At 35.4% G+C, this 18651-nt stretch overlaps 1 protein-coding gene across 1 annotated transcript in view; it reads left to right on the top strand.

Moving 5' to 3' along the window:
* LOC150084765 (cilia- and flagella-associated protein 61) overlaps window positions 1-17013 on the top strand; it is a 135221-nt gene extending 118208 nt beyond the window's left edge. The window contains exons 5-6 of the mRNA XM_090375522.1: window positions 12302-12422; window positions 16933-17013. Of these exons, the coding sequence (XP_090231648.1) occupies window positions 12302-12422; window positions 16933-16970 (159 nt within the window). The 3' untranslated portion in view covers window positions 16971-17013. The remainder of the gene's footprint in view (window positions 1-12301; window positions 12423-16932) is intronic.
* The last annotated feature ends 1638 nt before the right edge of the window (window positions 17014-18651 follow it).

Here is an 18651-nt window from a genome sequence, read left to right on the forward strand (position 1 = left end):
GGAGTGCTATAACCATTAAAAAATGCATGGCACTTCGTTAACCATGGGACCAGGAGAAAAGAGCATTAAAAGTGGAATAGTGCTATACGCAGGAGCATTAATCTATATAAATAATTGTTGAATAAAGCAAAAACTAATGCAAAAATATATAAAAGCATGCTGGACAGCAAAGCTTTAAAAGGCTTAAATTGAGCAGATGCAAGTACAAAGTTAGAAACCAGGACTGATGGTATGAACGTACATTGACTTAAAGAAAAAAAAAAGTGTGTAACAGAGAAATTAATAATATTAGAAAAGCCTACAGAGAAAATAAAAGTTTTATTTTTTCCTAAATACAGGTGTGGAAACCTCATTTTAGTAAGGACATAGATCAATTGGAAAGGGTGAAGGGAAGAGCACCAAAATTAGTTTGAGTCACTAAAGGAAATTCTTACCATGAAATATTGTAAATTGCAGTCTCTGGAAACTGTATATGGGCCTCTGCCTGGTAACCTATTTGAAGTATATAATTCTTTAAAAGTATTGAGTAAACTAAATCTTTACTCTTTCTCAGTGAAACATGTGAGGGGCCATAAACTTAAATTGTAAAGGGAATTGGTTATAGACTAGATGTGTCAAAATTTGCATTCAGCCAAAGATTAATAAATTGTTGGAACAAACTTCCACATAGTGTTGTGCAGGTAATTACTTTGAATAAATTTAAGGAAGGTTGGGACAAATTGTTGTAAGAAATGGGGAAACTCAGTGTTTTTGACTGCAGCTGCTGCTGTATAAGCAAAGCTTATACAGCAGCAGTCATCACATTGCCAATATTGACAGAAGTATTGGCATCACATTGCCAATACTTCTGCTAAATCCATCTTTGCAGTTTATGTTAAACTCCACCTGGAAAAAAAGTGGCATACAATCTCATCAGCTTTTCTTGAATTTTTTAACTCTTGCATTCTCTTCCAATCAATATTTATTGAATTACTACAATAGTTCCTCGACAGACTTTATTTTATTCTTACTTCAGCAATTTCTTATTGCTGTTAATGATGAAGCCTGATATGAAAAAAGAAACAGATTCCTTTGAAAGTATTTTGAGTTTTTGATGCTTTTATTTTTCATAATTTATCCTGCTGATACCTTTACTTTGTTTCTCCATATTCATACATGTCTGTTTTCAGTTCATTGTCTTTTTTAAATACTTTATACCAACAAGCATTAGCATTAGTAGTAGAAGCATTAGTATGATGCAAGAAAGCAAGCTTATACAGCAAAAGCCAAAAAAAAAAAAAAAAAAAAACCTTCACTCTTCACTTATCTATTCACTCCAAAGGTTTGTCCAGTTCTTCCTTAAATTTATTTAAGGGAGAACTGGACATCCACAGTAACAGATGGAAGTCTGTTCCATCAATCAACCACTTGCTAGCTAAAGACAAATTTCTGTACATCTGTTCTGCAACTGTCTTTCATCAGTTTGAATTTAAGCCCCTTCAATTGCATAATCTGAGAACAAGGAAAAATCCCATCAGCATTGAACTTGCTCAAACCATTCAAAGCCTAACTCTCATTTCCTTTCTCTGTATTCGTTCCAGCAGCTCTGCATCCTTCCTAAAATGAGGCCTCCAGATCTCTACATAGCACTGAAGGTGTGGCCTGACCATTGCCTTATACAAGGGATAACAACCTCCTTATCCCTGCTAGTAACGTTCCTGTATATCATTGACAAGACATCATGAGCTACTCTTGTAGGCCATCAGCACTGCTCAGAAAATTTCATATCTGACTGCACAATTATCCCCAGGTGTTTTTCGTTTTCTCACTACCCTGAATGTACAGTTGTACTGCACAGTTGGTACATTATTCTGGTGTTACTGCTAACCATATGCGGTACTTTGCATTTGCCAATGGTAAACTTCAGTTACCACTTTTCAGCCCATTTGCCCAACTTTTCTAGATACTGTTGCAGCAGCTTGCTCTCATTTACTAACCCCGCCAACCTTTGTATCATTTGTGAACATGCACATTAAGCCTGATATACCTTCTTCATTGATACCATTGATAAATATAGAAAACAACAATGGGCCCAATACCGAACCCTGGGGAACTCCACTAATAATATTAGCCTATTAAGAGCAGTGTCCATTGATTACCACTCTCTGTCTTCTCCCACTCAACCATCCCTTTATCCATAGCAGTAATTTGTCCTTAATGCCATACTGCTCTAATTTGTACAGCAGTCTTTTTTTGTGCAGCAGTATCAAAAGCTTTCCTGCAATCCAAGTAAATGATATCAAAATAATTTTTTGCATCCAGTTCTTTTGTGACCATATCCAATCAGATTGGTCAGACAAGATTTTCCCATAATAAGCCCATGCTCTGTCTGAACTATAGCTGCAGACAATTACACCACCATAATCACCTTGCATTGCTTCTTTAACCAGTGACTTCATTATTTTCCACAGGAATGTAATTCCCCTAAATTTCTGTAATTACTTGTGTCACTATGTGATCCCCCCTTTGTGAATTGGGGATACATTTGCACATCTGCAGTCTGTGGGAACCTCCCATGAATCCAAGGATGCTCTCATAATTATGGCTAAGGGTTTGCTTACTTACTTACTTTGCTACCTTCCTTTATATAACTGGATAGACCCAATTCACCCCAGATGCATTTCTTATGTTTAACTTCAATTTCTCCTCCAGTTTGCTCTCAGTTATTACAAAATCATTTAGCTCCCTGTTACAGTATTTCCCTACAAAATTCCTCATGTGTGAATGTAGATGCAATATATACTCATTCAGTTTTTCAGCTACCTGAGTAGAATCATTAACGTCCAACCATCAATATCAAATGGACCAATCTGATTTATTCATTTCCTTCTAGAGTAAAGAAGTCTTTGCTGTTTTTATTTGCATCCCTTGCCAAGGATTTCTCATAATCTGTCTTCGCTTGCCTAACCTCCTTTTTGACTTGATTACAGACTAGCTTATATCTACCCTAGACTTCTGTGTTGTCTGATAATTTAGATGCATCCCATGCATTTTCTTCTAAGCTCCAACTCTCATTAGTTCGTCTGATATCCATTTAGGCCTTATTCTTGAACAATATTTCTTATTGCTGATTAATTCACTCAGCAAGAAGAAGAAGAAGAAGAAGAAAGCCCAAAAATGTCTCTGCCCTGTCCAATCCAGATTGACTCAGTCTGGTTTTCAGTTGCAGGTCAAAAAGTTCATTTGAAAAGCCAGCAGCAAAATTGTTATTCACCATTTTGAGATTAGTGGCTCTTTGTCTGTTTAGCTTTCTAAATGGAGTTCATATCTGGTGAGTATTGGCTTGGCACACCCAGGGTCCTGAGCTGGATATCATCATTCTTCTCTTTCTTGGCGATTCCCTTCTACTACTTTTGATTCCCTCTCTCTCTCTCTCTCTCTCTCTCTCTCTCTCTTAGGGTAACTCGGGAAATTTTTTTTTTTGGCTAGTGCAGCATAAGCGCCAGGCTTCTTTGCACCATATAGCTAATAATAATAATAATAATAATAATAAATATACACAAAGTTTTATGCAGTAGTTTTAGAAGTGACTTGTGCACTACATTAAGAGAAATTATGAGAAAAAATTCTCTTAATATAGCGCATTTCACAGTTGTTATGAGAAAAAAAAAACACTATGTTTATAGTGTTATTTTAAAATTTAAATTTTTCATTAAAAAAGTAAATAATTACATTTAATAAGTATTTCAATTCATTAGGAAAAGGCCAAGCATCGGTACTGTAAGTAGAATTTTTAAAAACCAATTAAAAAATAAATATATAAGCCTGCCAGGCCTCATGTCACCATGTATGTTATGGTTAGGTATACCACTACTGAAAACTAGGTTAATAATCACACCAAATCATGGCTTCTTCACTCCCACGCTTTTCTATTTGCTTTATTTTTGTCTGAGAGTGATGGTGTTATTTTCAATCCCAATGATATATCTTGTAGCAGTGATGAAGAAATTTATGACAACCTGCCAACCAACGCCGATGTGAAAAATTAAAGACCAAACAAGGTAAATGATGTTTCATTCAAACATTTTCCTTTTACTCCTCTCTCTCTGTAACTCAGAAATTTTTTTTGGCTGGTGCAGCATAAGCCCCAGGCTTCCTTGCACCTTATGGTTAATAATATTAATATTCAAAATATTTGCTATTTTTAATATAGGACAAGTTGTGGATTTATTTTGAGTAATTCAAACACAGATACACCTCATTGTACACAATTTCACTTTAAACAGTTTCAAAAAATTTGTCTCAATCACCATGCATTTGCATCTACGAGCCAATCACCATGCACATGCATCTATGACTCAACCACCATGCATGAGTCATAAGCATGCAGTGTTGTAAGTGTTTGGTCTCTCTGCAAATGCAGAATCAGAAGCATCACAGAATTTTGTCATCTTAAATCTGTGCAACATATGAGAAAACATAAAAATCGTTACCAAAGTGCTGCCAATGGCAAAAAACAAAGGAAATCTATAATCCTTGAGTAAAAATTAGATGTGATTAAGAGGTATGAATATAATGAATGGACTGTTAACATAGTCAGAGCATAAGAATCTTCAAACTGACATTAAGAACAATAAGGAATCAAGCTGAGAAAATTAAAGACAGTTGTAAAAGTGCAACAAGAATGACAGCTAGTAAGATCACATGGATAAGACCACCACTCGTGGAGAAATTAGAAAGGATGTTGGCTCAATGGATTGAACGTCAAAATCAATGTGCTATTTCTATATCCACCAGTATTATCCAGGCGAAAATGAAAAATTTGTTTTTGGACATGAATCTTAATTGGAAAGTGCAAGCCTTTGTCACACGTGTTGGGTGGTTTGAATGTTTGAAGAGGTGAAGTGGATTCCATAACCTTAAACTAACAGTCAAGGTTGCTGAGCTGATTCAGTTGCTGCTGAAAACTTTCCATCATAACTCTGAGTGGCAATGGAAGACCATGGTTATTTGCCTCAGCAAGTATTCAGTGGGGTTGTTTCTCCAAGTGCATGTGAAGCAGAACATTTGCATTTGTCTCAGTGCAAAAGAGGACTACTGGTTTAAAGGCTCCTGATTTTAAAGGCTCCAAGGATTGCCTTACATTGCTATTAGGAGGGAATGCATCTAGAGATCATAAAATAAAACCCTTCATGGTTTACCACTCCAAAAACCCATGAGCACTTGAAGGGTTATTCTAAGGAGCATTTGCCAGGTAGTCTAACAAGAAAGCTTGGATTACAGCAGCTGCCTTTGAATCCTACTTTTCCAATGAACTCTTTCATGAATTGAAAGCTTATTGTGAGAGGAAAACTGTGCCCATTAAAATTCTTCTCCTCCTGGATAATGCACCTTGACATTCCCCCCAAGCATTGTTGATATTGATTAAAGCATTAATGTTATGTTCCTGCTACCAAATACGACATCCCTTATCCAACCTGTTGATCAGGGTGTCAATGGCTGAATATTTTAAGCACATTAACAATGCCATTAGTATCATTAACAAGAATGATACTAACAGAGAGAGAGAGAGAGAGAAGCACTAAAGTCTCTAGAGAGATTCAGAACTCTTTAGCTTGTTGAGAAGAATTCTACAGGGAAAGAAATAATGCTATCCATCATCTCTCTCTCTCTCTCTCTCTCTCTCTCTCTCTCTCTCTCTCTCTCTCTCTCTCTCTCTCTCTCTCTCTCTCTCAACCAATTTTTCAACAGAGCTGAAAATCGTCAGTCCATTGACCAGGGCCTGTATCACTATTAGTTGGTTCATCATACAATTACAATTAATTATAGTACTGATGTACTAATTGAAGAAAAACCAAATAAATGCATTTATTTCTAAATTTTAGATAGTTATTTTTCATTTTGGAACACATCCCTATTTTAACCATGTAAAAGTCAATTCACTTTTACATGAAAACCAATTAATCACATAATGTGAGAGATACCTGTATTCCAAAAACTGAACTTTAATTATTTCAGTTGTTTTTTTACTGATTCTTTGTTTGAAGAAATTTTGAATGAAACAAATAATTATGCCAACAAAACTCTTTCAAATAAGCTACTTCCCGATTGTTCCTTAGGTCTGACTGTGTTTCAGTTTCCATAAATGATCTAAAGGCTTTTTTTTAATGTGATTATTAACATGGGACTAAATGAAAAAACTTCTATAAAGAAAGAAATTGGAAGTGGTGGAAGAAAAAAAAACAGTTTGGTATGCTCCAAAAAATCAGAACTGCATCCTTGTAAATGTTTCAAGAAATTTCACATGCTAAAATCATATAAATAATAAATATTTAAAATGTAAAAAACATTTTTATAATATTTTATCAATCAGTTATATACAATAACTCATGTATATTTGAAAATAAATAATTTTTGAAGAGCTCATAGTCAGTATTCTTTTTCTTTTTTCATTTTTGAGTTGAACCAGAATGGGAAGACAACAGAAATAATGCTGGACCACAGAGAATAGACCTGGTTGATTTAGCCCAGGGGCTCACATCTGGTGAGCACGGGCTTGGCACACCCAGGGTTCTGAGCTGGATATCATCATTCTTCTCTTTCTTGGTGATTCCTTTCTATTTCTCTCTCTCAGTAACTCAGAAGTTTTGTTTGGTCAGTGCAGCATAAGCCTCAGGCTTCCTTGCACCTTATGGCTAATAATATTAATATTCAAAATATTTGTTATTTTTAATATAGGACAATTAAAATGTGTGTGTGTGTGTGTGTGTGTGTGCATGCGTGCGTGCGTGCGTGTGTGTGTGTGTGTGTGTGTGTGCGTGCGTGCGTGTGTGTGTGTGTGTGTTATAGTACATGGCATATATGTCCTGTGGCTAGATATGATTGGTTCCAGAAGTAGTGCTACATGACTCAGTAGTTTGATTCTTGCCATAGAAAGAGGTACTAGTGTCATGTTTCTATCATAACCCATTTTGTGCTACAGAACTTTTAAATGGATGAATCAGAAATATCTAGTCAAATAATCCATAAAGACTACTTCTTTTTTGTTAGAATCAAAATGTTACATGGAAAACACCAACTGAAAATCATAATTAGTTGAAGGAGGTGTATGATGATGATCGAAATCATCATTAGTGGATTGATATTCATGTCCAGTTGGACACAATATTTTTGAGAAGGCTGCAGAAGCTTTTGGATGATTACAGCTAATGATACCTTGGCCATCATTACCACAAAGGATAACAACAGAAAAAAATTATGATCAAAGACCATATATCCAAAACAAGCTTTTATTGAATACTGACAGACATACTTTGTGAGTGAAAGAATTCTGCAAGTTTGATTTTCCCCATCACTTTTACAGTGAACAAAAATTTCATTCTTCAAGATTTACCAACTATTGTTATAGCATTTTGAGTATATAGAAAATGAATTCCTCTGATAAATGATTTAATACTATCATTCCTCTGATGGTACTAGATGAAACATGCATTTGACATTATGGGAATCTAAACTCTCAAAATTCAGTCTGCACATTAGAAGTGCCCATCATCAGCACGTGGAAAAAAAATTTCTAACAACAGTCAGCATTTAAAAAAATTTTGATCTTTTGCCTATGACATGAATGGTATTCACTGCCACAGAAAAAATAGTGCTTCAAAGAACAATCTGATCACTATGAAAAGTTTTTGAGATAACAGTTGTACTTGAAAATTTACTAAGCTTATCTAGAATATTTGGAAGCAGGCGCACTCATTCTCCATGATATGAAAACACATGTAGTGCTGCATGTGACCTTTTTAATGGAAAAATTCTACTACATCCTGCATATTATTATTATTATTATTATTAGCCATATAGTGTGTAAGATACAAAATCTTACAATTTAATTATATAAAGGCTTTGGAGGTCTGTTCTATTATGCAAGAATTCTTGTTGTAAGTTGGAATAAAGTAGCAATATTGTCATATTGCACTAATAAGAATTATTCTTTGGGAAGACAAATTTAATGATGGGTAAGGAAAATTAGCAGGGACCGAGCCTTCTACTTCCGTCATACTCGGGGCCAAACAAAAGCTGCGGGTGAGACAGCAGGGGTCAGTTACAAACAGTCGAAATAAGGGTTATGCGGAGACGTACACAGGAAAGGGGAACTGGGTTTAATGCAAGCGAGTAGTTCACTTCAATCAGAATACCATCTAAACAAACAGGAAGTGGGCATCTTGTCCAGCAAATAAGTTTCCCTAAATAGAATCTGCGGTTATCAGATTGGGATGCGTGTTTTCCAACACTATTGAGGGCAAGGCGTTAGGTAAAATTTGAGTGTTTTTAGGAGAATGGTCAGCAATCATCAAAGAATGCACCATATGGGAACGGAGCTGGAGGAATAATAAAAAAAATGGAATATTGAGACACATGCTACGGGACAGGCTGAGAAAGAAATTCGAGCAAATAAAATGGGAAGAAATTCGATGGTAAGTGTAGAATTGGAAGGAGCTACAGAGAATAGGCGTGGCGAACTCGGGAGTAAGATGTGGGAGGAGGAGAACAAAAAGGGAGTAAAGGGGAAGGGACGAGAGTTGACACAGAATTTTTTTGGTATGAGGGTTCCTCCATAGCCAGGTGGGAATGAGCAGCAGTGCATAGCAAACGCTTCTTGATTAGACTGGGGTTCGAGCCCGTCACCACCAAATATGGAGGATGCGGAAAGGTCAGGGAATGGCCACCGCATTTCCCGGAGCAATATGGCCTTAGTTGCTAATGCTCCTAAAAACCAAATAACAAACAACAACAACATGAGGGAGTGAAGAGGCCGGAGCAAGGCACAAGCGAGTTTTTTTTTTTTTTTTTTTTTTGAATGTGGGAGAGTGGGCGTAAAAGAACAGAGTGAAGAAAACTGATGAGATAGTGTCGGACGAAAGGAAGGTGTGGAGAAGAATGCTGAGAAGTATCTAGCTGGAAGTGCAATGGAGGAAACCCAAAATGTAGCCAGATAGAGCCTACAACAAGAGTAATGAAAGAAACCCAAAGCGATGCCTGATGGTGTCGATGTTAAGTAGATGAACGAGGAAGCAGCTATTCTGACCAGATAAAATGCATCACTCTTACGAAATAAGAGTAGTCGAGACCTACGAAGTAATCCTGCAACTCCAATCTAACTTCCCCAGAAATTTATGACACGCAGCTCCAGACGTAGATCCATTGTTCACTATGAGAAGGACGAAGACCTACCGCAAAGCTCGGCCTAGTTAACAAAGTAAGTGACCAGTTTTCATAAGTACTCTCACACACACACAAAGAACTGTAGATACAAACTGTAGAACCCAGATACAAATTAGCAGAACTTTAATAAAAGATACTGTGAGATATGTACAAGAAATACCTAAATGTAAAGATAGGTTAATAAGGAGTTAGGAATGAAAGACATTAACAAAAGGGGAAATATTAGATATATGATATTTTGGAAAAGGATAGAGATCGATACTTGTGATTAATGGTTTTTACTAATGCATGATTAATTATATGTAAGAAAGGAATAGAGAGGAGATTGATACTCCTTATTAATGGTTTTAATTATAACATGATTAAATATATGTAAGAAGAATAAAGAGGAGATTGATATTTGTTATTAATGGTTTTGTTTGAGGTATGATTTAATATATGAAGAAAGAAATAGAGAGGAGGTTGGTACTTATTAGCAGTTACTGTATAACATTTATGATTAACGAAATTTTGGAAGGAAATGAGGGGAGATAGATAGATGATTATAGCTATCAAATTATTCAAGCGTATAATTGTAGAAATTTGTCAATAATATAATTACCCGGATTGGAGAAAATTGTAGATTATAGCCTAAATGGAAAAGGGACACTAACTAAACCAGTAGTTAAGAGTATAAATGTCTAAACATTTTTTTGAGTAATGATATTTTTTGAAGTTTCTTTGTGATCATGTGTAAGGAAGAAGGAACGTTATCAGTTTCCAAAAAGGTGTCATTAGTTATTTTGTATGGAAGGAAGTAACCCAACTAGCATATGCTCAATATACTTAATTACCAATATATATACATGTCTGGTACTAAGTAGGTAAATTGGATGATTTTGTTATGTGTTTGAGTTTTAATCAGTTTACCCTGTTGTAATTATGTAACTATGTACAATAAACTATATTATTCAATATTTAGTGTTTTTTATTTGGACTAAGGTGCATTTAGGGCTAGAGCCTCAAGCTGCGAACAAATTTAGACTATGTATATAAAGTGCTTAGCATCATAATACACAGCCATTTCTGAATAAACAGAAAATTTTTAAGGTGGCATCGTTTTAGGTTATATCTCATATTGTGAATACCTTCACAACGAGTTGCCATGATATTGCACTACTTCGAATAAGTAACGCTTCACCTAAGGAGAAGACTAGTGTTACTTATTCTCAGATAGGTACCACCACCCAGACAGCACTGTTTCAGGGCTATTTGGCCCTTCGTCAGTGAGTGGGTAGGTACCCAAGTGATGCAATGATGGCAAAAACAGTTATGAAGTAACTAAAAACAGTTATGAAGTAACTGTTTTTGCCATCATTGCATCACTTGGGTACCTACCCACTCACTGACGAAGGGCCAAATAGCCCTGAAACAGTGCTGTCTGGGTGGTGGTACCTATCTGAGAATAAGTAACACTAGTCTTCTCCTTAGGTGAAGCGTTACTTATTCGAAGTAGTGCAATATCATGGCAACTCGTTGTGAAGGTATTCACAATATGAGATATAACCTAAAACGATGCCACCTTAAAAATTTTCTGTTTATTCAGAAATGGCTGTGTATTATGATGCTAAGCACTTTATATACATAGTCTAAATTTGTTCGCAGCTTGAGGCTCTAGCCCTAAATGCACCTTAGTCTAAATACATCATACACCATCAGGCATCTCTCATATTGTGGAGTTATACTTCATAACTGTTTTTGCCATCATTGCATCACTTGGGTACCTACCCACTCACTGACGAAGGGCCAAATAGCCCTGAAACAGTGCTGTCTGGGTGGTGGTACCTATCTGAGAATAAGTAACACTAGTCTTCTCCTTAGGTGAAGCGTTACTTATTCGAAGTAGTGCAATATCATGGCAACTCGTTGTGAAGGTATTCACAATATGAGATATAACCTAAAACGATGCCACCTTAAAAATTTTCTGTTTATTCAGAAATGGCTGTGTATTATGATGCTAAGCACTTTATATACATAGTGTTTTTTATTTGTTATTTTGAACACTCAGCCTATCCAGAAGGAATAGGCTGAGTGTTCAAAATAACAGGAATAGGCTGAAAGGTTCCCCCAAACTTGAATTCTTCTGTGAAGTCTAAGGTCAGATGCGCAAGTGGGGGTATAATTAACGGGTACAATTATATTAGGGGAACTAACCGAGATATTTAAATTGTAGTAAAGTCTAATAGGCGACAATTAACTTAAAAGAAAAAAACCCAACCCACAAGTGCAAGGAAGCCTGAGGCTTATGCTGCACAAACCAAAAAAAAATTCCCGATTTACCCTAAGAGAGAGAAAGATGTAGAAGGGAATCACCAAGAAAGAGAAGAATGATGATATTCAGCTCAGGACCCTGGGTGTGCCAGCTCATACTCACCAGATATGAGGCCCCTGGACTTTAACCTCTTTAGAAAGTTGAAGGAACTCCCTCTGCAGTTGTTTTCATCTCTTATGGAACTTTCAGAAGCTGTGTTCCCAAAAGATCTGACAGCTCAATCAAAATGGCTTGTTAGACAATATTCAAAATTTTTATTTTCATATTAGTGGCAAACAGTGTTTGCCATTGAAGTGGAAATTTTGAATATTATGATCGGAAATATTAATGATTATATTAACTTTATTTTAATTAAAAATATATTGCATTAACCAGAGGTGTAACTACATATTCTGGAACCTCCCATGAGATTTGTGAACAGTCGCCTGCTCTGTAACAATTGTACATGCACCAGCCATCAGCTTCCTTTCAATTGCTCCCACCCTCTCCTCATTGTGGCAGACATGGCTGTATAGTAGTTAACATATTGTTCATTCCTTTTGGAATTCTTCCTGTAAGATTTTCCATATATAACCCACTGACATTATTACACATCTGTAATTTGAATATGCAAATTATGTTGTTGTTAAACTTGAATCATCACTCGGTTGATAATAGTTCAACATATCAAAGGGAAAATGTGGACATGTCATTTGTAAGTTCCCCCCCCCATACTGTGTTCATTTCTTTTATTTTTATATAAAAGATTTTAAAAAATGTCATTAATTTATATTGCTGTTATTTTAATAGCTAGCAAAGAGAGTGCTGCAAATCTTTGATTCTAATGTAAGTGAGAAGGATAGTGATGTTGAACAGTTTGATCTACCACCAACTCTGAAGTGCCCTAAGGTTGTTTATGCCAAATTGCCTGGTAAGCTCAAAGTTATGAGAATATCTCATTCAACAAAGTTATTATAGTAATTAGGAAGCATTATTATTATAGAGTCATGTGGGATCACAGTCAGCCTGATAGGTGAGTTTGAGAGGCGGCCTTTTCAGGGGTGGCAAAATTTGAGAAAGGACTATTAATATTTCAGTGCTATTATTGTTTTTGTTGTTAAAAATAAAAATATAATATAGTTTTTAAGAGAATATATTGCTAATTAAAACTAATGTCAATTTTTATACTTAATTTTTGTCTGGTGACGCCATCTTATAAACTGTTAAAAGAAATAGAGATGTAAGTCAGTGTTGCAATACAGATGACAGTACGTTATTTGCTCGATTCACTAATGTGAATCAAGCAAGAGATATTATTTAAAATTCTGCAGAGGCGTTAAGAGATTTAAAGGTGACTACAAAATATGAATATATAAGAATTATTTTGTTGCATTTTAGTTCAAAACTACAATATTATTTTCAGTAATTTCATTACAATCGAACTATAATACAAGTTTTATAAATTTAGTATCATTATGCTATGCATAAGTATTTTGAATTTTATTATTTTAAACTGCTGTAATAAAAAAAATCATATATTCTATTACTATTGAATTTCATTATATTTTAGTGCTTGTCATTCTGATTTTATTAAATTGTTCACAATTTATTTATAATGGTATAAAATAATTTTCTTTCAGCAGAAATCAAATATATACTCACATAACTTTTATTATTTATTTGATTATTTTTGTTTGTGAAACCAGAAATTAGAGCCTTAGTATTCCATACAGTATACAGTTTTTTTTTTTTTTTTTTTTTTCAGTATTTGTAAAATTTAAAACTAAATAGCAAAAAAATGTACGCATTTTATATACAGTGGGGGGCTCAACATCTGATGGTAATTCGTTCCACAAAACCCATTGTATGTTGAAAACATTGTAAGTTGAACCAATAATACATTGATTTCCTGTAATTCGTTCCACAAAACCCATTATATTGATATATTGAAAATATCGTAAGTTGAACCAATAATACATTGATTTCCTGTAATTTGTTCCTCAACAGCACATAAAATAGGTATTTCTTACTTCATTTTTACATTAAAAATGAATGTTTTATAAATATTATTTAATAAATACATCTTAAAAAATTAGCATTTACCTTAGACTTGAAGTGCAGAGCTGATGAAATCAGTGGTGGCGTAGTGGTGTTGGGACTATATCAAGCGTCAGGTGTCTTTTCAGTGTTTTGTCTTTTGCTTGACTTTGGACAGTTTCTTTGCCAAGAAACTGTCCAAAGTCAAGCAAAGTGGTGTTGGGTGGCAAAATATGAATTTTACAAAATCAGATTGTGACTCAAGAGATTGAACAGGTTTGCAATTGTGGCCCCTCGTGTTATCCAGCAGGAGCAGTTCCTATGTAGGAAGCTTCACTGAAGGACAGAAAACTCCAAGCTCCCATTCACCGAAGACATACAGTATCCTGTAACCCAGGCCTTCTTGTTACTGTGCCAAAACACTCCCGGCTTGCCTTTGTTGACCTTTTGTTGTTTAAATACTCTGGGGGTATTAGAGTGACAAACACACACAAGCAAAGCCTTCAGCTTAAAATCTCAAAAGGCATTGGCATCCAACAGGAGAGTGAGCCTATATTTCATAGGCTTAGCCCAGGTAAACTAGCCTCATCCTTACTGATGTACGTTCTGGGCATTCGCTTCCAGAAGAGACTGGTTTTGCCAGTGTTAAAAACCTGCTGGGGAAGATAACCCTCCTAATTAGCATTAGCATTAGTAGAGGCATACGATGCAAGAAAGCAAGCTTATGCAGCATCAGCCAAAAAAAAAACTGCTCCCATTTCACCCTTCCGTTCATTCCAAATACCTGTCCAGCTCAGCCTTCAATTTATTTAGGCTATCAACTTCCACAACAAAAAATGAAAGTCTTCCACCAATCAACTACCCGCTGGCTAAAGGCAAATTTCCGCACATCTATTCTACAACTCTCTTTCCTCGATTTGAATTTATGCCCTCTCAGGTGATTATCCTGAGCAAGAGGAAGAATCCCATCAGCATTGAACATGCTCAAACCATTCAAGGCTTTATACACCTCAGTCAGATCACCTCGCAGGTGCCTAGTCTCCAGACACTGTAAGCTGCAAAACTTAAGCCCTTCTTCGTAAGAGCAACGCTTCGTTCCATTCACTAATCTTGTTGCCCTTCTCTGTACTTGTTCCAACAGCTCTACATCCTTCTTAAAAAGGCCTCCTGACCTGTATATAGGTCAGGAGGCCTCATTTTAAGGAAGTGATTATCCCCTTATACAAGGGGATAATCACTTCCTTATCCCTGCTAGAAAAATTCCTGTATATCATTGACAAGACACCATGAGCTACTCTTGCAGACCATCTGCACTGCTCAGAAAACTTCATATCTGCCTGCACAATTACCCCCAGAATCCTGATTAACAAACTCTTGGAATTCAATTTCAGCTTCTTTTTTATCAGCACTGGATGCCTTCCCATGCCTTTCAACACTTTTGATATTCGCCGTTTTATTTAAATGATCGAACCAGCCTCTGTTGGCCTTAAAGTCTTCAAAGTGCACAGCATTGCCACTGGTTGATGGAGCCTCAAGTTTCAGATCATCATAGATCTGAAACAATTGTACAAGTGATGTTCTGCGCACCATGCATTGAACAATAACTTTGTTGAACGATAACAAAGATGCTGATTTGTTGAGAATAATCGTACAAGTGATGAAAGTGATGACGAAAGATGAAAATATGTACATTCAGGGGTGTGCTGGTAAATTTTTAACAACCTCTCTAAACGACTCTCCAAAAAAAGTAGGGGTACTGGTGATTTTAACCAATTTTAATTGTGGTTGCCACCACTAGGCAGCACCACCTGTCTCCCATGATCCTTTGTGCGGATGATGCCATGTGAAGTGATCGATCACGTGACTCACCTCTCCCGGAATTTTTTGTAAGAGTTTACTGAAATGAGTATTACTTCTTAGATGAACAGAACACCTGAGAAAGTGGGATAAAACCTAACAAAATAAATCTGCAGTCAGACCTCTGTATAACGAAATCAATTGTTTGCTCGCAAAATTTTGTTATAAAGAAATATGACTTTTTCCACAATGAAAAATAATTCAACATTCAGAAATACAGTAAAAGATGGTAAATAAATCAGAAATAAGTGGTAAAAAATAAATATTTTCTTTCAAAACAATTTATTAATACATAACATATTAAGATACGATTTTTTTGCATACATACATAATGTGTACAATATTAAGAATTATTTGAAAAATATTTGCTTATCTTTTGTTGTATATCATTTCACTGTACACTGTACATGTACACTGGATTTCAGTGTACATCGATCATTAAAAAAATGTCCACATTTGTTTTAACATACTTTGTATTTTTGGGAACATTTTCTTCACACTGTAGGCCTCGACAAAGTTTCAGAAGCTGCCAACCAATGTTTCGTGTTTAGGAGGTTTAATACCTTCATTGTCCTCATTTTACCTCTCTCATCATCGATATTATCACTAGTTTTTAAATTTGAATTTCTTTTTCTTTTTTTTTTAACTGTCCAAAATATCGGAGTTATTCAGATATTCAGGTACTGACCATGTAAATGGAGACAGGAAAATTTATGGAAAGTGTGGATGACACACTTCTGTGAAACAACAGATGATTATTTGTTGGAGTAAAAGAAAATCACTCTCTCCTAATTCTCTAATAGGGCACTTACAGTAGCACCCTGTTAGAGAACTTTGTAATATCCCTTGATCTGCTCACTATTCACCAGCGAAACTTCTCTGGTACGTGGGACAGGTGGTCAGATAGGTTTTACGAGTACCACTGAAACTGTAGAATGGTAATCCCTTTAGCTCTCTTAATTTGTGCTTAGCAGCAACACCAATTGCCTAAATTGCTTGAAGGCCAGAAGTGCTAACAGTGCTTACCCTTAAGTCTCTCTCCTAATCCATTCATTATATAAAAATTTTCTTCGCTCAACGGAAACTATTTTAAATGTAAATTACCAAGAGGAATTCAAAATAAATTCACTAAATAAAAAAATTAGCTGTATAGGAGTTCGTTAAACAGAGGTCCGATTGAGTAATTTAAAATTCTAAAAATTATTATAAAGTCTTATATAGTAAATACCTTAAAAATGCAAATTTAGTTAAATAACTATAAGCTTATTTGAATACTAGTTAAGCATGTAAAAAAAAATTTCTGAATATTACAAATTTTGAAATGTACTGCATCCAAATGTCACATGTCGGTGTTAATAAAGGTGCCCTGTATACCGTACCGTTGCATACAGTCCCAAAAAAAGCACTGGCTATACCTATTGCTGTATATTTGTAGATAGTGAAAACCTAACAGTACAATAAATAAAAAAAGATATTTTGTATTTGGGGTAGAGAGAATGTAGAAATTTGATATTGAATGTTAAATGTAAAGCATATTTTATTAACAGCACAGTGCCTCACTTGTGCATCCCTATCACCGCCCTGACTTTTGGTAATGTAAAGGGTAACTTCCTCAAGGGACTTTTCAGAATAAAGCACCTATTGTTACTGTCTTCATGCCACGTGACATTATTTTCAGCTGGAATATCGACAAGTACCTTCCATCCATTTGAAGCAGAAAATATTCTCCACTACTCCCACTGTAATGGATTACTACTGTTCAGTGGCATAGCCAAGGTAGGGTCAGTAAGTACATTGTACTCTCCTGATACCGAAATCTGTTGTTGTGATGCATTTTAGAAAAGTAATACTGCAATATACATGTACAACTTAAGTATTTAAAAAGATTGGTTGAACTCCTGAATATGGTGCACCTCCAGGTACTTTGAAGAAAGAGAGGAAGACTGTGGTGATTGACAGTTTAAGGCACCTCCTACTCACTGCTTTCCCGATCTCCTCCTCGCCTGCACATTACAGGCAGATGTCACGTGACACAACGTGATTGTACCAGTTAATGAAAAATTTGTTTCGTTGTTGGTGTCTGCTCTTGTTATTTTGTGTTCAGTAATCGTTGTGCTGCTATCTTTTTTTTTTTTTTTTCCCTGCTGCTGCTGCCTATTCTTTTCCCTTTTTTTGTTTTTATTTGGTTTTTTTTTTTTTTTTTTGTGTCTTGTTATTTTTTATTTGTTGTTCAATCCCAATTGAGCAAGTGACTATGAAAATGTTGTATGGTTTGGAAAATATACCAGCCAGCATGCCAGGACTGAATAGCTGAGTTTTCTTTGTATTCAAGTAGTTTTTTGACTATTTGATTTTTTTTCCAGTTATTGTTTCAGTTGTTAGGATTGAAAAATGAGAAAAAAAGCATTTTTATGTATGTGCATGAGCAATTCTCATTGTTAATGCACATGGAATTGTCTAGTAATGTATGGTCCAAAAAAGCGGGGGTTAGGGGACAGCAGTCCACACCAAAAATGTTAAAAAGTAAGCATTTTTATAGACTTATTGTTAATTTCACATAGAATCGTCCAGCAATGTATGGTCGTAAAAGCAAGGGTTAGGGGATTGCAGCCCCCACCAAAAATATTAAAAAATAAGCATTTTTATAGACATTTCGTGTACTTTATCTTACAAAGAGCAACTTCATCGTTAATACATGTGGACTCTCGTCTAGTAATGTGTAGTCATAAAAGTGGGGGGCAGGGGGTGGCAGTCCCCATCAAAAATTTTTTAAAATAAGCATTTTTGTAGACATTTTGTGCATTAACAAAGAGCAATTTCCTTGTTAATGCACATGCAATTGTCTAGTAATGTACAGGCAAGAAGAATCACTGGTTGCACATGGTGTGAATTTTTCTTATTTGTTTTTTAAAAAAATTGCCCCAATTAACATGCATTTTTGTTACTTTATTTTTAAAAAATTGCCTTGATTAACATGCATTTTTGTTACTTCATTTTAAAAAAATTGTCCCGATTAACATGCATTTTTGTTACTTCATTTTAAAAAAATTGCCCCAATTAACATGCATTTTTGTTACTTCATTTTAAAAAAATTGCCCCAATTAACATGCATTTTTGTTACTTCATTTTAAAAAAAATTGCCGTTTTATCGTTATTTTTCTTCATTTTCAGCTGTGATATATTATGTCACATAACATCCACCTCTAATGTGCTGTCCAGTCTAGGAGACGAGGGGAGAGGCCGGAGTGACAACCCGTCAGTCCTCT

This window comes from Mastigoproctus giganteus, chromosome 6 (genome assembly GCF_048544385.1).
Source record: "Mastigoproctus giganteus isolate SK-2022 chromosome 6, ASM4854438v1, whole genome shotgun sequence".
Classification (NCBI taxonomy): Eukaryota; Metazoa; Arthropoda; class Arachnida; order Uropygi; family Thelyphonidae; genus Mastigoproctus; species Mastigoproctus giganteus.